Below are 23,538 nucleotides of genomic sequence, written 5' to 3'. Positions count from 1 at the left end.
ACACAATGAGTCAGATAGGATAACATTTCAAAACAGCTTTATAACAGTCAGTGCATTTCACAAAGTCAGTTACTCAGTGTTTTAACTGTCATACAGTCATAGCACAAATTCCCTTCATATTTCTTGTTTTAAATGATAATAAGTGTTTTTGTTGGGTTTCTGAGGAGACACTGTCAGAAAATGTTCTCAAGCATTTTAATTTGGTAAAATCCACATGAATTTTTTATTTTTAACCTGCAAGACCCAGCATATTGCTGTGAACTATCTGTCAGTTTGCCCTCTGACAGATTTCTCTGAAACTTCATCTGCTACCATCTTATTTACCTTTTTTGGGGGGTAAAAAAGGTAAATTAATGTATGTATAAATACCAAAAATCATACATTTTGTTTTATTCCAATTCAAAAATAACTGCCCCTTCTTAAGGTTCAATCCGTTTTTGCAACCATATTGCATAATATCAAGAAACATTGTCGTCTGTATTGATAATTGTTAGATACACCAGTCTTTGAGGAATTATTTCTTAAGTTGTTCTAGTTTCACTTACCTCATACATTAACCTTACAAATAGACCTAATATTTGCTTATTTCTTCACCTTTTGTCTAGTCAAGATCAACAATGAATTTCTTTTCAAAGGACTTGGCGAGTTTTCTCAGCATTGAAGTTCTCTAAGGTTTTGCCCCAAAAGAGGCAAAATGAATAAGTTGCAGCAAATAAAAATATGTAGTTGATACTTAATCTATCTCATCAATATATAAATTAAAAGATTTAGGTTTAAATGTGGAGTTTAAAACATTAAATGTCCCAACACTAATTAAGTCCCAATTAATGTTGGAACCTAATTAAAAAGTTTAGGCCCCAACACTGAGCCTTGTGGTACTCCACATTTAATGTTTGAGCTCCGATAAGTCTTCAATAAACTGTAAAAATGATTTTCTGGTTAAGTATTCAACAACTTGAGAGCTACGACTCTTTTTCTTTTCCCATAACGCTGTTATTTTAATATAAGTACAACAAAAGTTACTACTCCATATTTTTTTGTAACTGTTTAGATTAACGGAAACTCCAAACTATTACATTAAATTCGGATATTTGTTTTTTTCTGATTCTCGTCCATCAAGCTTTTCTGATGCAAAGTTTGATAATGAATGAAGATTTCAGACACTTCCACGAACAAAAGCGAAGTTCTGCGTATTTTTCCTGACGTCTGCAAGTGACAGCAAGCCTTAAACGTGACCAAAACGGCGCTTTGTGTGTGAGAAGTGGAATGATGTCGTTCCCTCCCTCCATCCGTCTGCTCCCTCCTCCTGAAGCCTAAAATAAAAAGCGACACACAACGCTGCGCCGAGTAGGATGAGACGCGTCCCGGGACGTTACAGGGGAATTTCACTGTCTGCAAAATAGTTTCCTTTCATCACCTGGATCAATCAACATGGTAAGAAAAAAAAATATGTTTTTTAAATGCATCATTCTTCTGTTTATTTTCACTGAATTACCTGGTTGCAATATGTCATATTTTATCCAATCTGAAAATATAATGACACCAAAACTACACTTTACTTGTGAATGTGCAAGTTTGAGGAGAAAACTGTTTTACATTTTAATCCTTCTCAGTCTGGTTGTTTATCTTACAAATGTCATTCAACAGTGAAAAATCATCTAATGGGATGTTCTCCCTCCAGAGATGACAATAAATTCTCAGCATGTTGAAACACAACTGCTGGAAACGCTTAGAAAAACATCAGACTGCTGTAATAAAGCTGGTCTGTGCTTGACTTTTTTTTTTTTATACTGTAATCCAAATTACTGAATGCCATTTGTTTTTATAACTTAAAAATGTTTGTACATAAATTAGCGAAAAGTCCCATCTAAAATTAATTCAACTCAGTTTATTTATATAGTTCCAATCAGAGGTGGTAACTAGTTGTACTCAGTTGCATTTACTTGAGTAACTTTTTTGAAAACAATTTCAGTTAGGAGGAGTTTTAGAACGCAATACTTTTTACTTTTACTTGAATAAAGTTTCTGAATACTCTACTCACTGTGAGTAACTTCATCAACAAACATATTTTAACCAAAATTCATCAGACAAGAAAACACACCTAGAGTTTATGGTAGAGTGGGACCTCTTGTTTATACACAAGCTTTGTTTTTCTTGTTACTTTCTATTATGTATTTGAAGGTCAAGAAAATCCAGTAAGTACTATATATTGTCACAAAAAGTACGTAACCTTGTTCTAACACATGACAAGGTTATAAGTTAGAACAACATATAACCTACACACACACACACACACACACACTACCTACTGTAAATATTTGTTTAGTAGGTTGAAATGTTTCCTTCTCCCTAAATTTACAGTGTTGTCACAGTTTATAATATTTTTTTTCATTTCTGTTGTTAAAGCATCAGAATTTGCACATGATTTTAGACTTTGTTTTCGTCTAACATTTTTAAATGCAGTATATAATCAGGTGCTATGATGAAACAGTCAAGTGACCTTTTTATGAAATACCTTTTTAGTCTTAATTGAGTAATTTCATGGGTCGCTACTTTTTACTTTTACTTGAGCAAAAATATTTTTAAAGTAGCGATACTCTTACTTATGTACAATTTTTGGTACATTTGACATTTTTGTTTAGAAATATTCTGTAATGCCCGCTTAAATTTTCTTTGCGTGCTTATTTTAATTAAATCCAACCACACAATGCAAATAAATAAGAAAATGATCATTTAAAACAATTTTCCTTTTTCAATTTATTTTATAAATAAATAAAATGTATAATAATCCTATCTACATTACATTATATAAGTATTTAAATAAAATAATTCACATTAAATACTTTTGACAATTGTAACATTTTAGTTATTATTGTACCTTTCTTTACCTTGATTTAATATTTAGTATATTTGTTTCCTCAGGACTACACATGGTTTTATTTATTTTTATATATTACTCATCTTTTGGTGCTTATGAAGCAGTTATTAGTTGCCCATTAATATCCTTATTCTTAAATGTTTGTGTTGGAAGTGACTGATTTGTTTTTTCTGTGTTTTTTGCTGCTGGAAACGTTCGTCTTCTTTACATTTTCCTCCACAGAGAGAGTGCATCTCCATCCATGTGGGCCAGGCAGGCGTTCAGACTGGAAATGCATGCTGGGAGCTGTTCTGCCTGGAGCATGGTGTCGGTCCTGATGGTGTTTTCCTGAACGGTCCTGTAGCTCCGAATTGCCGTGAAGATCCGTTCAACACTTTCTTCAACACTGGGAGTTTTGGTCGTCACGTTCCCAGAGCGCTCTTCGTCGACCTGGAGCCCACAGTGATCGGTGAGCAGATCCTTACAGTCCTAAAAGTATTAAACTAATTTTAATTTTCACTTCCTGCCAAAGGTCTGATTTGCAAGTTTCTGTCATGAAGACAATACATCGTGGACAGGAAATTTTTTCCCTTCCTCTTTTCTGTCTTCTCACCTGAAGTTTTAGTTCTTTGCTACAACTCATTTTCAGAGATTACTATGTTTATTTAATGTTCTTGGTAAAATAAACCTCTAAAATTTCTCTGATTAATTGATTTTGCTGGCTGAAAGTCAGTCTGAGGGAAAGTAGCTCAAAAAGCCCACATTTGATGTCTTCTCCAGGGCCGTTTCTAGCTTTGTGGGGGCCCAAAGCGAGATGCTGTTGGGGACCCACAAAAATAACTTTTATAAATAACTTTTCAGCAAGATATTGGAATAAATTATTCCTTAATACTGATGGAAAAAGTACTACAGTAGTTCTATAGGCAGATTATTTCACTTATAACATTTTAATAATCTCCCAATGAAACTAGTACATTTTCACCAATATTATGGCATTATTTACTTAAAACAAGCTCCTATATCTTGCTGAAAAGTAACAGATAAGTTAGTTCTATCTAATTGCAAGTGTACTGAGATATTTGCATTAGAAACCAAAAATACTCGCTAAGACATTGTTTTTGAAGTGAAAACATCAATCCTATATATGTCAAGAAAAAAGACAAATTTTGAGAGCTTAGACATTTCTGCTATAAAATCTGAATAAACAACTTGCGAGACACAAAACCTTGAGGACTGGATTTTGTGACAGGATATTTTTTTGTATAAATTTTCTGAGGTTTTTTTGCAGACATTTTACCCATGGTTAAAGCAGCCAGCTGAAATGAAAACTAAAACAGACATCCAGTTAGATTCTGCCTTTTCTGTATTTAATTTTTCTCTCCAGACGAAGTGAGGGTTGGGAAGTACAGAGAGCTCTTCCATCCTGAGCAGCTGATCTCTGGAAAGGAGGACGCGGCCAACAACTACGCTCGAGGACATTACACCGTCGGGAAGGAAATCATCGATGGAGTCATGGAGCGCGTCCGGAAAATGGTCAGTAATTAAATGTGGGAGTAGCGCTGGACAATACATCAATACTTTGTAATAGACACGTGATCAGTATCAATAGATAATACATTTGATAGAATATTCAATATATAGAATATTGACTGAACTCCTTTTGTAGAACTGCGCAGCATTCTGGAAGATGTAGGCAGAGGAAAGGCTTTAGCCAGCTAAGGAAGCTTAGTGGCATCACCTAACTCACTCACTCTTAGGTTGCCTAGCAACTCATTCATTCTTTGGTTACCTAGCAACAACTTGCTGAGTTAACTTGCACAGCAGCAGTATAAGGTTCAGCCACTTTGTCTTATAACTGCTTAAAAGTAATGCGACCTGTATTTGATCTTTTCATGACAGTTTGAACAACACAGGTTGGATTCTTTTCAAATGCGACCCAGGCCACTTGGGTATCCCATTCGTATCCATTTCAAATGTGACCTAACGTTCAGGTCACATTCATCTGACCTGAACGTCATTGATACTCGACAAACATCACTATTCTGCAGGAAGAAAAACAACCATGACAGACTGTAATGAGGATTAAGTTGTTAATATGCTGCTCCGGTTGGTCAACAACTTCAAATGTGTAAGCTATCCTCCACCCTTAGCATCCATGTTTACTTCTGCAAACACTGAGCACTTCTTCTTTTTATGGCGATTGGCAAAACACTGAGAATGCAGATGCTATTGCGCCCTCTACTGTGCATGCGGGACACTTTCAGGTCGTTTGCCCGTTCACACTGGAGATCACATACAGGTTGCATATATTTGGAAGAGTGAACGGCCACGGCAAAAAAACCCAATTTGACAAAAAATCGGAATTGGGTCACTTCAGACTGCAGTGTGAATGCAGCCTAACAATAATTTAGAGCAAACAATGTAATGAACAAGTATTTTATAGCCCATAAACCTATCCAAACCTGTTCAAGGAAGCATATAGGTCACGTTGAGGTTTGCAACAAGATAAAATGTGAAAAAGTTCAAGTCTTTTATTTTACCTACTGATACTCCTGAATGATTGGCCATACTTTTTACCAACTACTGCCTTTATCTTCTCAGACGGATCAGTGCACAGGCCTGCAGGGTTTCCTCGTCTTTCACAGCTTTGGAGGGGGCACTGGCTCCGGCTTCACCTCCCTCCTAATGGAGCGTCTCTCACTGGACTACGGCAAGAAATCCAAGCTGGAGTTTGCCGTCTACCCAGCGCCCCAGGTCTCCACTGCGGTGGTGGAGCCCTACAACGCCATCCTGACCACCCACACCACCTTGGAGCACTCTGACTGTGCCTTCATGGTGGACAATGAGGCAATCTACGACATCTGCCGCCGCAATATGGACATCGAGACTCCCGGTTACATCAATCTCAACAGGCTGATCGGTCAGATCGTTTCCTCAATCACCGCCTCGCTTCGCTTTGACGGGGCTCTCAACGTTGACCTGACGGAGTTCCAGACCAACTTGGTCCCGTTTCCACGCGTCCACTTCCCGCTGGTTACCTACTCGCCCATCATCTCGGCTGAGAAGGCCTACCATGAGCAGCTGACCGTGGCGGAGATAACCAGCTCCTGCTTCGAACCAACCAATCAGATGGTGAAGTGTGATCCTCGTCGCGGCAAGTACATGGCGTGCTGCATGCTGTACAGAGGGGACGTTGTCCCGAAGGATGTGAACGCCGCCATAGCTAGTATAAAGACCAGACGCTCCATCCAGTTTGTTGACTGGTGCCCCACTGGCTTTAAGGTTAGCTCCACAGGACTAAGCTTAGAAATAAAACAAAAAGTATGGAAATTTGTTTCTTTCCCAACTTTGTTCCATGTCTCATCTCTGTCTGTCCTTCCTTTTTATGTCCTTTCTTCCTTGTATCCTTCATTTCTTCTCTTCATTTTTTGCTTTATGCTTCCTTCATCCCATCTGATTTCCTTATTTCATTCCTTCCCTCCTTTTTGTACCTTTTTCCTTTCTTCCCTGCCTGGCTTCTTATTCTACCCTCCCTTTCTTTATTACGTCCTTCTACCATTGTGTCCACCATCCATTTCTTCCTTGTGTTGTTCTTTCATTCCTTGTACCCTGTGTAGGATGTGCCATCTGTGTAGGGCACAAGGAGTTCTGTTGCTGCTTTGTATCATTCTTCCTTCTCTTTGCTATATCCTTCCTTTCTGCATTCCTTCATTCATTCTTTCCTTCCTTCCTTGTGTCCTTGCATCCTTGACTTACCTGCATTCCTTCCTTGCAAGGAACAATACCTTCCTTGTTGCAAGAAAGGAATGAAGGTAGACATCTTTCCTTCATTCCTTTGTTGTCTCCTACCTTTATTCCTTCCTTGTGTCCAACCTTAATTCCTTCCTGTTCTACTTCTATTTGTTCCTTGCATTGTTGCTTCCTTTCTTGTGTCCTTCCTCTATTACTGCCTTGTCATTCTTACTTTTCTTCACTCTACCTTCTTTGTGTCCTACCTCTGTTCCTTAGTTGTGTCCTACTACCATTGCTGCCTTGTCATTCTTCCTCCCTGTCCTTCCATTCTTGTCCCACCTCCGTTCCTACCTTGTCCTTCCTTCAATGTGTCCTACCATCCATGTGTCCTTCCTTGTATTATTCTATCCTTTCTTTTCTTGATTTTATCCTACCTCCATTCCTTGCATTGAGTCCTCCCTTTTCCTTCTTTTTCTTGCTTCCTGTCCTTTATGTCCTATTTCCTTGTGTCCTTCTTTCAAAGCCTGGAAACTCATTAATTTTCATGTTTTTATTTTTGAAGGACTGGAAACTCTTAGACCTTGAGTCTAGACAATTATGGTTCTTTATCAAGAAACATGGAAGAACCTTTCACCACTATAAATATCCGAAATGTGACTCCAGATCTCTTGTAAATGTTGTCTTCCCATCCACAGGTGGGCATTAATTACCAGCCTCCGACTGCGGTGCCCGGCGGAGACCTGGCCAGTGTCCAGAGGGCGGTGTGCATGCTGAGCAACACCACCGCCATCGCTGAGGCCTGGTCCCGCCTCGACCACAAGTTCGACCTCATGTACGCCAAGCGTGCGTTCGTTCACTGGTACGTGGGCGAAGGCATGGAGGAGGGGGAGTTTGCCGAAGCCAGAGAGGACCTGGCCTGTTTGGAAAAAGATTACGAAGAGCTGGGTCGGATGAACTCCGACTCTGAAGATGAAGAAGTTTAATATCCAGATATTTCTAAATATTTTCCAAGCTGGAGCTAAATAGAAAATATTAGAGCCTTGTAAAGTATTACTTTTCCAAGCCTGTTGTTTGAGAAGGCACAAAATGAAACCGGATTTTAAATGTACTTTGAAATGAACTGAAATTAAATTTGTTTTGCAGGAACACAATTAGATGCTGCTTAAGTAAGGTGCTAGCTTCATCATTTACTTCTAATCCCACTATTGTAAGTCTCATTCAGAAATTCTAGAAAATTTTAACTAAAACCACACAAGATACTTCATAGTTTAAAACCTACAAAACTGTTACACATTACTTTGGTATTAAATCTGTTTTTTGAGGGGGAAAGTATGTACCACCTCTGTTTTTTAATTTCTTCTTTTTGCTTTTATATCACATTTAAATTGTCAAACAAGACTAATTTTAGACTAATTCAACTTAAATGTATACAAAAAGTTATTTTTAATGATGAATTTATTTATTGATTAGGGAAAAAAACTCTTATGGAAGCGCTTATCTGCCACGGCTAAGAAATTAATGCAAAGGCAGTTTCTCTCGTGATAAGATTTTAAAATACATCCCCCTTATAACTTCTTACTCTTTCTTCTGGATCAAGAGTTTCCAAAATTTTCCAATACAGCCTCATAAACACAATTAGCTTCTGGTGGGGGTCACCCCTTTTGCAAACCCACAGACAGTGCTACAAAATATTTAAAGAAATATGAACTTTTCTCATATATATTCCCTATTCAATAACTATTACATTCATTTAACATAAATGCTGCCTCATACCTTCTAATTTTAGTTGGCCATGAGTTCTGACGGTTTTTGCATGGACCTTTCCATTTCGCGCTTGCTAGCTTAAAGAGCAAAGCAGCTTGAAACTTTAAATGGCAGCCAATCAGAAAGATGAGAACGGTAAACATTTAAATAAATGATTTTAACTTATGATTTTTAATTATTTAAAAATAGATTATATTTTAAGATAAAAATATTATTAAGAATTTGTGATTAAAAGATATAAAATTTTTCTGTTTCCCTCTAGCTTTCTGAGGCACCCTAGCGCCCTCTGGTGGCTTCCATTTTAAAAACACCATTCTAGACATGACCATTCTCATTTAAACAAGAGCATATTTTGGTTTTGACTACATTTAAAACTTGTTAAATCAAGACCAAAAAACATTAGTTAAAAAGAGAATGTTTCTTGTTATGATCAGTTTTATGTCACAGTTTCCTCTGTTAACAGAAGAGGAAACTTTTGTTAAAAGAAAGTTATACTGCTCATATTTGTTTTCCTAGGTGTGGGTGTTAAATGCTTCCCTTGTTTCTTTTCTTCTGTCTTTACTGTTTATTTTCATGGGGACAAGTGATGAGTATAAACAAAAACATAACACCACAACATTTGTAGATGTGATGTGATTTACTAGTTTACACTTTAAAGATAATAAATTATAAAATGTCATACATAACATAGTTCCTAAAATTAAATTCAAACAAACCACAATGAAAAAAGGGCAGTAATTTCTCCCTAATCCAGTTATTGGTTATGCCACCCTGCTTTCAGGTGTTTTCAGTAAGTGGCGATGAGTCTTTTTTTACATTTCTGTGGCGGGATTTGATCCTCCCTTTTTGGCAAATTTGTTGCATTTCATCTGGATTGGAGAGTTTTTGGGTGTGAGCAATCTGTTTCAGATGATTCCACATCTTGACCCTCGAATTTTGGACTTATATTTTGGTTCTTGTTGGCTTTAGATCATTGTGTTGCTGCATAACCAAAGTATGTTTGAGGTTATAGTCCCAGGCATTTTCCTGGGGGGATTTACTATTTTATCTTTTATGGTTCTGCCATTACACCTGACCCTCAGACCATTACACTACTTGTCTTACAGTCTGTACAATTGTCTTTTTCTAACATGTTGTCTTAGTTTTATACCAAATGTAATTGAATACACACTTTCCAAAAAGTCCCTCCTTGGTTTTCTTAGTCATCTTAGCATTTTCCCCCAAAAAAGCCTTTGGGAATTAGCAAGACATTTTATTGGAGAGTTTCAGATGGACCTTTGTGTTCTTTTTAGTCAGCAGAAGATTTCCCCTTCATACTTTCCCATGGATGTAGTATTTGCTCAGTTCATGGTTCATCCAATCACAGCAAATCATTATAAAGCAGTAATGCAACCCCAAACCATCACTGCTATCACATATGCCTATTGGTATGATGTTATTTATCTGAAAGTCTGTTGTAGTTTTGTGCCAGACGTGATAAGAAAGCCACCTTCCAGAAAGATCCACTCTGTTGCATTTAGGGAAATGTGATCTTTTTCGTCCAAAATGACTTTGGCCTTTAAACCGTCAAACTTTAGATGGCCCTATTTTAAAGGCATCATTAAAGGTGACAAGTACTATACCACCTGTGATTTTGTTAAAAAAAAAGAACAACAACAACAAAAAAACATGTATTTCTTAACATGAGATTTTCCCCTGCTGTAAATATACTCTAAGTTGGATTTTCTATGTTTTGACAGTATTAAATGATGCTACTCCCTTTTAAAGTGCATTACTCATGTTGGTCAGCGATGCCAATGAATGCCGTCAACACTAGATAGCCAAATGTCAATAAAGTGCAAGTTTTACCCCACAGAAGGAGTTTACAGTGAAGCCAATTGGAAGGTCATCACAATATGTATGGAGATGGTTGACAGAAGGCTAGTTCATTAGTTAAAATGGTGAGATCAGCTGCTTATATGGTTTGGAGATGACCAACAAAAAGACATAATGTTTGAAGGCTAAATTAAAGTTTCAAGTCAGGAATGCATGTGCAGAAAAAACAGAAGGTTTTTGTGGTGAAAGAGGACAGATGTGACAGAGGTGTTTTCTGGAGATGGAGAGAGATGGAGGCGGCTCCTTAAGAGAGCAATCAAAGGAAGAAGTAGTAAATGTTTTTGTCAAAGGTAGAACAATGAACAGCAGCAGATGGTGAGCTCTGACCTGAACATAATGGAGTCAGTCTGAAAGAACAGGAAGAGACTGGCTGACTGAATCCACTGAACTGACTTCTTTGACGTGTTCGACAAGTCACAAGAAAGACTCAATCAGTTTGGTGGTTCTTTTAAACTCATCATTATGAACTTTTTTTTATTTTAAATCAAATAACACACACAAAACCAAGTCCTGTCAAATTACAGGAAGTCTTGTGTACATTTATGAAATATTTTGTTTACGTTATGATGTGTTTAAGCCAACCAACTGCTTTGCAACTGAAAAACGTGTCTGTGGTCGTTCTGCTGTTCGGCGGCAGATGTTTCCAACCGTTTGTGAGGAACAACCAATCAAACTTCCCACTCTGGCTATTTAAACAACGAGTCCCGGCCAGCCTCTGAGGTGTCACCTGCTCAAGATCCATCCGCGAGAAAGTAAACATATAACATCTTTTTTATTATTCAAATTACTTGTATCCCAATCCGTGTGTTTTAATTACCTCTCTTTATGAATCGACACGCCATTACTGTGCGTTGTCACCAGCTGCCAGTTTCAGGTTATTGACGAAGTGGAGGAAAAGTTGGGAGTCGTTACATCTGCTGGTGTATTACATAGATTTTACACTCATGAAAAGGCGTCGCCTGGTTGGCTGATCGTGTAATGACGAAAATCAAGAATCCACAAGAAACAATCTACCATCCAAACTGTATCCAAGTAAAAAATATGTGTAAAAATATTCATCTGAAGTGCTAAGGTCATATGAACACATCTTGAAGGATGTACATATTTTAAAAGTGAAAGTAGAGTAAAGCCACGATGCATAATTCCAATTAAACATATTTTATATTACTCAGTAATAAAGCCACTTATTAATTCAGAATAGAAAAACATTTGTATTATTACTGACTCATATGTACACATATAGGGCCTACTACTGAATAAAAGAAGGAATTGGTCTTAGTTTAATATATATATTATCATCATCTATGTTTGCAATTAGACAAAACATTTTTTTCAAGTTTTTTTTAACAAAGTAATCAGTTTCCTACAATCTGTGCATAAGACTCAACAAACATGTGGAAGAAAGTGATCTAACCAGATGAGAGAAAAGCTGAATGCCACAGTTAAACATGGTGGTGGTAGCATCATGCTGTGGGAATGTTTTATAACAGGGATAGGAAACCAGTTTCCATATCAGAGTTGATGTGAAGATAGACAGAGCCTCAGGTAAAATTTCTAATAAATTAAAATATTACTGAAAAGATCATTTATTTCAGTAACTCAATTCAATAAGTGAAACACATCATAGGTTAATTAAACATAAAGATGCTTTCATACCTTTATTTTTCTTAATTATGATGATCTTCTGCTTACAGTTGATGAAAATATGCACATTTGAAATAATATTACATAAAGTCATGACCTCCTGCACTTAATAATCTATGTTTACAGAAACGCCAAACAATCTAACTTGGGTCCAGGACTGTAGCCCAAAAGATGTACACCACACTTTTAAGATTTTCCTCTTTTTAAATGCGAAATGGACAAGCAAGGCACTTTATATTAGTGAAGAACGCTAATAATGAAACAAGAGAAGTGTTCAAACTGAAAACTTTTGGTATTTTTTTCCTATGGGTGGGTGGGTTCCAAACTAAAACAACTTTAATTTCATTGTTATTAGCTAGTTATTTCGAAACTGATTTGATTACCTTATTTAATCAAACGTTGTTTTTAATAATATTTTATTTGTAACTTTTTAGGACTTTGTAACTGACTCGTTCTTTCACGTTTGGGTGTTGCCTAATGCATTATGAACCTACTAAAAGACCTTAATTTCATCGCACTTCTACTAAACAACTGGATGTTTTCTTTTCCATTATTACTATTTACCACGAATAAAGTCAAAAATCTTTTAAGGCAGTTCATTGCAAAACAATTAAATGCCCGTATACAGCAGTTATTACAGTGCAAGACTGCAGAGAGTGATGTATCTGCCGAGCATCACGTAGAACAGTGCGGTGTCTAGTTTTTTAGGCGGACGTGCTCACTGCCTTGGAACATTCTCTTCACTGTGCGTGGATGTGTGTGTATGTGTTTCGGTTGGATGTGTGTGAGAGTGTAATCTGCCTCCTCTCGTGTTGATGTCGACGCGCTGCAGGCCGACTGTGACTGGTGAATAACCGGAACAAAAAAAATAATAAAAAAATTAATAAAAAAAAACAAAACACCTTCAGCCTGACCGCAGCACGCCGATCCCCTGAGTCACAACTCCGCTGGGTCCCGAACGACCATGAGCCTGCCTCGGCCGGACGAGTTCAAGCCTCCCCCGGAGTGCCCGGTCTTCGAGCCCAGCTGGGAAGAATTTCGAGATCCTTATGCTTTCATCAACAAGATCCGGCCCATCGCAGAGAGGACGGGGATCTGCAAAGTCCGGCCGCCGCCAGTGAGTGCGCCGAGTTGTTTTATTCGGTTTCTGAGGGCGCGGATGCTGAGTTAGTTCGGCTTTAGATGGACCGAGCGCTAGGATTTAAAGGGACTGTTCAACATGGCGGATACACACCGCGGTCCTCATTCTTTGTGCTGCAGCCGTTAGCTTCTTCTCATTTACCCTGTCCTAACCCAGATATACTGCTCTAGTTGAGGTGTACTAGCAGTCGTGTGTTTGTTGCGGGGTGTTAAATCCGGATTATAGTCGGAGGTCAATAAAGCCTCGGTGGTGGTCCGGTCATTGATCCTCTCTGCTGGCAGGCTAACCTTAGCTATACCTGTCATAATGAGGCTATCAGCTTTGACACCAGCAGCTATGCGGAAGCTATTCGGCTCCTGAAAGCATAACAAGAAAATTCGGATGATAAAAATAAAGTGAATGACATTTGGCTTCATCTTTTACCGTGTTTGTCCTTTTAATGGCCCTAAAACCATGAAGCTGACTTTCATAATTATTAATTTATTTAGTTGAAGAGCATCCACAGAGTGAGTCCCATCACTTTCATGGTCACTTTCTAACAAAAGCCCGACGCAGAGTGTGTTTAATTTTTAATTCACACGTTAATATATACATATTTTTAACTCTTATGTAAGATGTTCTTGTTAAGTATGGATTTTTAAAAAGTGGAGGAAAAAAGTCCATCCTACTAAATCAAGTTATGACCTTTGAAGTATTGCTAAAAGCGCAATATTGCTAAACATTTTATTGATGCAGGCTATAATGATATGAGCAACCACATAATCAGCCAGGGTTCATGTATGAGCCTGTGTTGAAGGGTGTTGTCCTCCATGTTGGCTTTGTGGTAAGCTGGACTATTGAGTTGAGTCTTCCATCTGGCCATTTTGTCTGTCAGTGGGGGATGTTGGCTACAGACTTAAAGCAAAGAACTTGGGGCTCATTTTGTTACTTTGGGTGTTTTTGACACTGTATATATATATTTGTTTTTTTAAAATAAGAAGTGTTTACATTACAAAATGATCTACAGGGTTGTGAAAAAGTATATCCTCCCATACAGACTTCTTGCGTTTTTATTGTTTTTGTCCCACTTACGCAGATTTTAACACCAGTTGAAGATCAACTGAGTAAATAAAACATGTGGGTTTTCAAGTTAAGGTTTCATTTAAGCTAGATGAACCATTCTGAGCCTTTGTGAAAAAAGTAATCAGTCACTAATCCAAATAATCTGGTGACAACTATGCAGAAGAACATTGCCCCATTCTTTTTTTGTGAATCGTCTTAATTTAGCCACACCGGAAAGTTTTAAAGCATGAACAACTTGTTTAAAATCATGGCACAGCAGATATAATTCTGCGATTTGACTCAGCTGCTACATAACTTTAGCTACTTTTTTGTTTAGCCATTCAGTGCTAGACTTGGCCGTGTGCTTTCAATCATTGTTCTGCTGCATAAATCAAGTAAGAGGTGAGTTGAAGACCCAAAACTTGTACTCACGTAAGAGTAACATTTCGTTTTTGTCCAGAACAGTCTGTAATGTTATTTTACACATGATATTGTGTAAAATAAAGTGAATGTGAACGGAAGCAGCTGGAAGTCTCACTTTTCTACAAGTAGATGCAAGCAAAGTGCCCAAAAACTCAAATAAAAAACCACTACTTCCGCATATTTTTACTCAAGTAAAAGTAGAAAGTAGCATTCAAGAAAATATTCAGCTAAGAGTAAGAAAGTATTTAGTAAAATAAAATTAGCATTTCAAATGTAATGTGTACTTGAAGTGACCTTGAGTGTTGAGTGTACAAATAAAATGTTCTATTATTATTATTATTATTATTATTATTAATAACTGATCATAGCATTTGATTTAATACTTTAATTATGTAATCAGACAGAAAAAATCTAGTTATGTGTAAATTCTGATATTTTAAAGCCTAAAACGAAAAAAAATATAGATACAAATAAACACATTCAAGCTGAATAAACACTATTACAAATAGATATATTTCAGTATAAAATTTACGAACTAATATTTACAGTATGTAATGCATATTTATGTTCAAACGAGGTAAAAATACTTCCAGTTTTCACTTGACCTCCAGATAATATTTGGATAACAAAGCTTGTGTACAAACAGGAGGTCTCACTTTAACATAAACAGTAGGCCTGCATCTGGTGCATTTTTAGTTAGAATATGTATATTCTTCATTCAGTGAAGTTACTGTCACTGGGTAGCGTATCCTGAGATTTTACTCAAGTAACTGTATTAATTCTTCATAATAATATTACTAAAGTAAAAGTAAAAAGTACGTAGCTGTAAAACGACTCCTAAAAGTACATTTTTTCCAAGTACCTTTGCTTAAGGTGAGTAAGGTTTACCTATAGTAAGTCATTACACTTAATAGTCCCAGAGCATTACACTACTACCACCATACATGACTGTCTGAAGGTTTTTCTGAAATATTGTTAGTTTTATTCCAGATTTAATGGGATGCAAACCTTCGAGAAAGTTTCACTTTTGTCTTATCAGTCCACTAAAATTATTCCCTAGACTTCAGCAGTCTCTCTCTATCTTATTGTTAAATCATGAACTCTGACCTTTACTAAGGCAGGTGAGGCCTGCACTGTTTTTTTAGATGTAGTTTGGCATTCTTTTGCGACTTCCTGGTTGAGTCGATGATTGCTCTTGGAGCAGTTTTTATAGGCTGGCTACCTCTGGAAGGGTTTCATGTTTCCTTTATTTGTCGATAATGACTCTCACTGAGAATCACTGGAGCTCCAAAACCTTAGAAACGACCTTTTGACCTTCCCCAGACAATCATCTGCTCTTAAATCTGTTTAGATTGGGGCATGCTTCTTGACGCCTTTTAGCCTACTTCATGTTCCTAGACAGGTTCTATTAAGTAATTTTCTAAATGTACACATGTAATTCTAATCAGGCTTGCTTGATTCATATAGCTTTAGTCATTTTAATTAATAAAATTCTATTTTAAAAACTGCATTTTGTATTTATTCAGGTTATGTTTGTTTAATGGTCTGGACAAATTGGCAGAAATAAACTGTGTTAGGCGATTAGTACTGTTTATGTTCTCTATCAGCTGAAATAACCAATAAACTATCAATGTTTTTGTTTATATGATTATTTAAATTCAAAGAAAGCCTAGAGTTAGAGTTTAGCGTAACATTCCTTTAAGTTTGCAATTCAGAGCAAATTCAAAAGTTGCTTCTTTCTTAATAGCATAAAAATATTTAAGCAATAGTTTTGTTTGTTTACGCCTTGGGCTGGGTGTAAAGATGAAAAGGTGAATCCCGTCTGCAGGCTGCCAGCTATCATGACCTCCATGTTCCTTTATGTGTCATTGTTGCTCTTCAGGACTGGCAGCCACCATTTGCCTGCGATGTTGACAAGCTTCACTTTGTCCCTCGCATCCAGCGGCTCAATGAGCTGGAGGTGAGTTTTGTTTTTCAGATTATGTCAGATGTGATTTTACTATTATCGGTCTCTGCATCTTTTTGTTTTTTATTAATTTGTTTATTTTTAGATTTTAGGTACTTTAAAAATGTTTTTTTAGCATAAGGTAACATTTTTTGGTAAGAGGATAATGCTTTTTTTATTAAAAAAAGATACTTTAGGTCATCATACTGTGATTTTGGAGGAAATAAATATAGATTTTTTTTGTTTGTTTTTGTTTGTCTATAGGCACAGACGAGGGTCAAGCTCAATTTTTTGGACCAGATTGCCAAATTTTGGGATTTGCAGGGATGTACCCTGAAGATCCCTCATGTGGAGAGGAAGATCTTGGACTTATATAAGCTAAACAAGGTGGTTTATTCCACCTCTCGTTATTCACAAACAAATATATCTCATAGAGTTCAGAAACAGACACCACTGACATGACTCTGTGCCGTTTCAGCTTGTTGCAGATGAGGGGGGATTTGACATCGTCTGCCAGGACAGGCGGTGGACCAAGATCGCAGTTCAAATGGGCTTCTCTCCCGGCAAAGCCGTCGGCTCACACCTGCGAGGGCATTACGAAAGAATCCTCTATCCTTACAATCTGTTTCAGAGTGGAGCTAACCTGCTGGTGAGTTGCACGCATGTATCGGCATGACAGCAATCTGCAGTCATCATCTGAAATGATGCTGTTTGTGAAAAAAGTGTAAAAAAAAACAACAAACGAAACGAGCAGAATCCAAACCGCTGTGCAAAAGATTTCTGTGTGATTTGCTTTGTAGAAAAATATATGATATCGTTTCTTTAAGATAATTTTGAATTCTGCATTTCTAAGTTTTTGGTTTGTTACTATAAGTGTGGATATTTAGTCAAGTAGGCTTCAACTGCAGAGGTCTACCATTCACCTAACTTCCCATGTCCCTGCACTCTCACTGTGACTCTCAGATAGATTTAAGAAGTCATATTTAATTTTATTTTAAACCGAAAATGCAGTTTTTAAACTCTGGTCTGATTTATGTGCAGGGTGCTTGAAAATGCATGAATTTCAATTTATTTTTTCAAGGTTTTTAAATTGCTTGATTTCTGTATAAATCCTTAAAAGTGCTTCATATTCGAACTGCACTGTTTTGACCTAAAGTGTAATCTTACGTTTAATGAAAAGCCTAAATTTGGAAAACGTTACTTACAGTTGAAACCAGATATTTTTATACATGTAATATGAAAGTCTGAAGTTAAATCAGACTAAGCTTTTCTTGTGTTTAGGTCAGTTAAAATCACCAAAAGTATTTAATGTGATATAACATTTTGTTGTATTTTAGTTTACTTTACCCCTGATCTAGAACAACTGAAACAGTTTATTTGTTTTATTTTACTCCAAAGTCTTGCATTAGAAATGTTAGAAAACTGGAATTTTTTTTAGAAATGCTTGAATTTTACTTTGGGAAAAGTTTACAAACCCTTAAGTTTGTCGCAATAAATCAATTAATTACATGACAAATTAAGACAAAGTCAATCACTTCCATTTACGTAAGTTATTGCTTTTCTCTTTCTACCAAAAACTGGATGATGAAAGTCTTCAGTCTGGTGTTTTGGTCTCAACTAGCCATTTCTTTTGAAGGACAGTTTTGTTTACAGAGACTTCATAGTTAATTTTATTTGTTGTTTCTGTTGTTTCATTCATTTATTTTGAATATTTAAAATGTTTTCCACTTCCAGTGTTAAATCTCCTGTTGTAAAATCAGTTTAATCTGATTTAATGTCTGTCTTTTTAATCATCCTATCTAAAAATCTGCTTCCTACCGTAATTTGTCCAGCATTTTATGTATCAACGTTATACTACATATAAAGAGAATGTGTGGCGTAAATCTAATGTGACAGAAATCAATGTGCTTTTTTTCTTCTCTGTATAAATATAATTAGTTCAGAGTGCAGGAACTAGTACACTCTGCCGCTGGAGCCTCTTGTTATAGTTTAGTGTCTTGTCGTGACTTTAACTGCATTTGCACCGTAAAAAACAAAGAGAGCTTCTGTGATATTTGACTTAAATTGGTTCCGTGTGGCCGCTTGGACAGGTCACTCTAAAATGTTTTATTACCAAAGCTCTCTTTTGCCTCAGGCACAAGAACCAGCTTCCAAACTGATGCGTTTGGAGGCTGATCCTGACCTTGAAAAGGTACGTTTGAGTGACGATTACAAAGCTGCTAAAGCTTGAAATGCATGTCCTGTGTGGGTGGCCGTTGTGCCATACTTCCAGCTTGACTCGGCTGTATTTGTTCTCAAGCTACCTCAGTGTTACCACGTGCATCCAGCAGCCGCTGTGGTTTTGTTTCTGTGCCAGACAGAAACAAGGTCAGAAGTTAAAACTTTGTGGAGTTCTTGACTCTTAGAAAGACAGGAGGAGGAGTTTTACTGTTTGAAAGCACAAAAAGACTCTGAAATATCAGTTAATATAAAATCCATTCATCTCTCCACCTGTTGTCTGAACCCGCAGAGGAGCTGGTGCACGTAATATATAATGACTAGCAAAAGTATTCACCCCTGTTGAACTTCTCATGTTTCAGTCTCAAACTTCAGTGTGTTTTAACTGCATTTAATGTAGCGATGGGACTTGATTTAAATTTTTAGTTAATTGCATTTTAATCGAAATACAGCTCTGGAAAAAATTAAGAGACTACCTAACTGATCAGTTTCGCTTTATAGGCATATATTTGAGTAAAATGAACATTGATCTTTTATTCTATGAACTAATGACAACATGTCAGTAGTTCAACATGTTATGTTATGGTTTTATATCAATGAAACCATAACATAATACATGTTATGGTGAAAATAACAAAAAAGACACAGTGCTTTCAGACCTCTAATAATGCAAAGAAAACAAGTTCATATTCATTTAGAAACAACAATACTAATGTTTTAACTCAGGAAGAGTTCAGAAATCAATGTTTGGTGGAAAAACCAGGAGGTTTTCGATGGGGTTCAGTGCTGTGGGCTCTTCATTTTTTCCAGAGCTGTATATCGACAAAATTAACATTTTAAATAAAAAAAAGCCTTTTGTCTGCTAAATTATTGAGTAAATTACACATGTGGGGTCAACAATAAAATATATTTGCTGATCTTTATCTGTTATTTAGCTTATTCAACCATCAGATTGGTGCTTTCAAGAGTTTCTGGAATCCCTGATCATTCATACAGAGCAAAAATACTAAATCTTACCAAGTATTTTTATCTAGTTTCTTGTACAAATATCTTAGTTTTGTCTTATTTCAAATGTGCTAACTTACAAGTAACTTTTCAGCAAGATATAGGAGCTTGTTTTAAATCACTAATTCCTTAATATTAATGAAAAAGTACTAGTTCCATTGGCAGATTATTTCATTTATAACAAGACGTTATCCCATGTTGTAAGTGAAATAATTAGCCAATAAAACAAGTACTTCTTCATTAATATTAAGAAATTATTTACTTAAAACAAACTCCTATATTTTGCTGAAAAGTTGCGTTTATAAGTTAGTTCCTCTTATTTCAGGTTTACTAAGATATTTGCACCAGAAACTAGACCAAAAATATTTGGTTAGATTTTGTGTTTTTGCAGTTTGTAACATAATACTTATATAATTATTACTTAAAATATATTGAACTCTGAAGTTGTGAAGTCACGAAATGTGAAAAAGCTTAAGCTGTGTGAATCTTTAGTTTTTTCTGCTATTTTATTTTATTTTTTTTTAATTTCCAGAAGTTAATATCTCATCTTGTTTGGCTGAGCATTGTTTGAACTATTTGTCCTCCATTGTTACTTATTAAACCTGAAAAGTTAAACGCCAGGTGAACCAGGCCTCAGCACAAGCCTGAAATTATTTTAGATTTGGCATATTTGTCTTGTTTGAGGTGCCAAACTCTCATTAACCACATCCTTCTTTGGACCTTATTGTCTTCTGGCTTCACAGCCAAATACCATGTGATACATTTCATCCACATTTAGTACCTGATATAATAAGCGACATGGCTTTCAAATAAAACCTCAAAATTTTTAAATCACTTTCTGTACCAAAAACAAAATTACAAATGAAAAAAATTATTTTCAAAAAGTGAATTTTATTTCAATCATCCCTTCTGTGAGTTGTACAGCCAGGCTACGAGAATAAATGTTAATTAAAGAGAATATAACCATAGTATTAGTGAAATAAAGACATATTTTTTGAGAAGAACGTCTTGAAGTTAATAGAAAAAGTTGTTTTAATGAGAAAAGGCTTCCATCTGGTTATTAGGATCTGATGTGATCACCTCAGTTTAAAAGTCCTGCTACTGATGATAATTTGATGCTGATGTATTAAAATATTTCCTTATTTGTAAAACCGATACCAAAATATAACTTCACAAGGTGACCAGCATTCCTCATTATTTAATTTTTTTTGTTATTTTCCATGTTGGAGTTCTCATAAAATTATTACTTAATTCCCCTAATATTACAACTTTTTTCTGGTATTATTGACTCTTTATTCCCGAATTATTTAGACTTTTTTGCCGTATGATTTTATTTTTATAATTTTGTGATTTTATTCTCATAGTTGTAAGAAAAATTGTAGTGTGTATATAATATATTATGGTAGAGTTGACATGAATTCAAGGGTCAAATAAACAGAAGCTGTCAAACAAGATGGCCGTCCTCTGAACTATGGAAACCCCAGGAGTCCATTGGTGGAAAAAAAATCCAGTATATGTAGATTTTCCCAAAATTAAAGCTTCATAAACTAAAAATATAAAATTGATTTATCCTATCACAAGTACCTTCACCAAATTACTTTTTAAGTATCACAATGTAAAATCATACCATTTACTGCAAAAACACAAAATCTTAAGTAATTTTGGTTTAGTTTCTAGTTAAAATATCTTAGAACCCTTGAATTAAAAATATGAGTATTTTTATGAGTAGATTTTAAGCAAGATATATGATTTTGTTTTAAGCTAATAATTTCTTAATATTGATGATAGAAGTACTAGTTTCACTGGCAGATTATTTTTATAATTTTTTTGTTTTATTTTTTTCCCCTCCCCCAAAGGGGGTCTTTTTGTGGGCTCTAGTGTCCCTTATATGAAAGTAGGCTGACAGGAAAGGAGGAAGGAGGGGGGAAAACATGCGGCAAATATCGCCGGGTCCGGGAATTGAACCCGCGACGGCCACATCGAGGACTCAAGGCCTCCAAACGTGGGTGGCGCTATCCCCTACGCCACCACAGCACGCCAGATTATTTCTGTTATAACAAGACAATTTCCCATGTTATAAATGAAGTAATCTTCCAGTGGAACTAGTACTTTTCCATCAATATTAAGGAATTTTTTTCACTTAAAACAAGCTCTTATTTCTTGCTGAAAAGTTACTTGTAAATTAGTTTTGTCTTATTTCAAGTGTACTAAGATATTTGAAGTAGAAACTGGACCAAAGCTTCTTGGTAAGATTTTATGTTTTTGCAGTGCATAGACTCATATTAGCAATATCCTCCCAGTATCTTCTGACTTGTATCCCGTTCTGTCCATATTTATAACTTCCTCATGTCTGTATTTGCAGGTATTTCCTGTCAATCATGCAAATCCCTGCTCATAGCCAGCAGGTTTGGGTTTTAAACCGACTCTGTTTCCCTCAGTGTGTCCAGAAACCCGACCAGTCAGTCGAGAAGATGAGCGGCGAAGAGCCCAAGCTGCAGGAGCCGATTCAGAGAGCGCCGGCCCCCCCGCCTGATGTTTGCCCAAGCGCTCGCCGAGCCAAGCGCATGAAGATCGAGGTGAGAGTCGCTGCGGCTTCACTTTTCGCCGCAGGTTCCAAGAATAGCTTCACAGTGTTTTTTACTGTTTGAGGTTGCCTCTAGTTTCACTTCTTGTTCTGTGCTGGTGCAGACTACCTGTGTGAAGACTGAGCCAGGTGAGATGGGGGATAGCAAGCCCAATCTGAGGAGGAGGATGGGCTCTATTGTCGTAAAGCAAGAACCAGGTCAGACTCTTCATCTCAGACAGCAAAACGTAAAGCATGTAACTGACTTAAAGCTGCAATATGTAACATTTATATAAAAAAATATGTACTTTACATGTTTGTTAAGACTGTCACTATGTTGTGAGACAGATGAGCGCCTCTGCCTGCTCCCAGTGCTCCCAGTGCAATCTAGAAACAACCAATTAGAGCTAGCATAGCCTGTCAGATAAACAGTTTACCTGTAACTGTAAGTTGTTTCTCCACCATTAGCACAATTAGCAGCAACTACATGAGTCTGATTTACAGCGCTAAGACCCTCCTCTTTGCTCTGATTGGTTGTTTTTGGTCGGGAGCGGAGCATTTCTTCAGACGGCAATAGTAGCTCAGGGAGGAGGTCGATCTTTTCACAGACTATTTGTCTCATGTTAAACTGTTACGACATGGTGACAGTTTTAACAAATATGTAAAAAAAAAAAAAACACAACATTTTATACAAAAATTACCTACAGTCATATTCAATAAATATGATTATTTCATACTTAGCTTTTTCCAGTAACTCCAGAAACACATAATATACAGTACAGACCAAAAGTTTGGACACACCTTCTAATTCAATGGGTTTTCTTTATTTTCATGACTATTTATAAGGCAATAAATCCCACTTATTAACCTGACAGGGCACACCTATGAAGTGAAAACCATTTCAGGTGACTACCTGTTGAAGCTCATCAAGAAAATGCAGAGTGTGTGCAAAGCAGTAATCACAGCAAAAGGTTGCTACTTTGAAGAAACTAGAATATAAGGGGTATTTTCAGTTGTTTTACACTTTTTTGTTTAGTGCATATTTCCACATGTGTTATTCATAGTTTTGATGCCTTCATTGTGAATCTACAATGTCAATAGTCATGAAAATAAAGGAAACTCATTGAATTAAAAGGTGTGTCCAAACTTTTGGTCTGTACTGTAGATAAATTACATAAATCTTTATCTCTGTTATTTATGATGATTTTCTGCTTCCAGCTAATGAAACTTCAACATTTAAGATTAGAATGTCATAAAAATAAAAAAGTAAATACATAAACTTATTGAAAAGTGTTTAATACTTGCTTAAAGTTTGTTATTTTCAAAGCGTA

The 23,538-nt window shown here is 36.3% G+C and overlaps 2 protein-coding genes across 3 annotated transcripts in view; both read left to right on the top strand.

Moving 5' to 3' along the window:
- Positions 1-1,319: 1,319 nt before the first annotated feature.
- tuba5 (tubulin alpha 5) lies at positions 1,320-10,119 on the top strand. The gene is made up of 5 exons (XM_032552464.1): positions 1,320-1,434; positions 3,101-3,326; positions 4,242-4,390; positions 5,459-6,139; positions 7,285-10,119. Exons 1-5 carry the CDS (start codon positions 1,432-1,434, stop codon positions 7,570-7,572), a joined length of 1,347 nt encoding a protein of 448 aa, XP_032408355.1. The 5' UTR covers positions 1,320-1,431; the 3' UTR covers positions 7,573-10,119.
- A 1,814-nt stretch (positions 10,120-11,933) lies between these two features.
- Positions 11,934-23,538, top strand: part of kdm5bb (lysine demethylase 5Bb) — a 33,296-nt gene continuing 21,691 nt past the window's right edge. The window contains exons 1-7 of one of the 2 annotated variants that reach the window (XM_032552138.1): positions 11,935-12,989; positions 16,360-16,437; positions 16,687-16,809; positions 16,901-17,071; positions 18,557-18,613; positions 22,083-22,220; positions 22,333-22,426. In XM_032552138.1, coding sequence (XP_032408029.1) covers positions 12,837-12,989; positions 16,360-16,437; positions 16,687-16,809; positions 16,901-17,071; positions 18,557-18,613; positions 22,083-22,220; positions 22,333-22,426 — 814 coding nt within the window. In that variant the 5' untranslated portion in view covers positions 11,935-12,836. Of the gene's footprint in view, positions 12,990-16,359; positions 16,438-16,686; positions 16,810-16,900; positions 17,072-18,556; positions 18,614-22,082; positions 22,221-22,332; positions 22,427-23,538 lie in introns of both variants that reach the window. The other variant, XM_032552201.1, reaches the window with a different exon arrangement.

This window comes from Xiphophorus hellerii, chromosome 1 (genome assembly GCF_003331165.1).
Source record: "Xiphophorus hellerii strain 12219 chromosome 1, Xiphophorus_hellerii-4.1, whole genome shotgun sequence".
NCBI classification, from domain to species: domain Eukaryota; kingdom Metazoa; phylum Chordata; class Actinopteri; order Cyprinodontiformes; family Poeciliidae; genus Xiphophorus; species Xiphophorus hellerii.
This window is presented reverse-complemented; position numbering and strand designations above follow the sequence as displayed.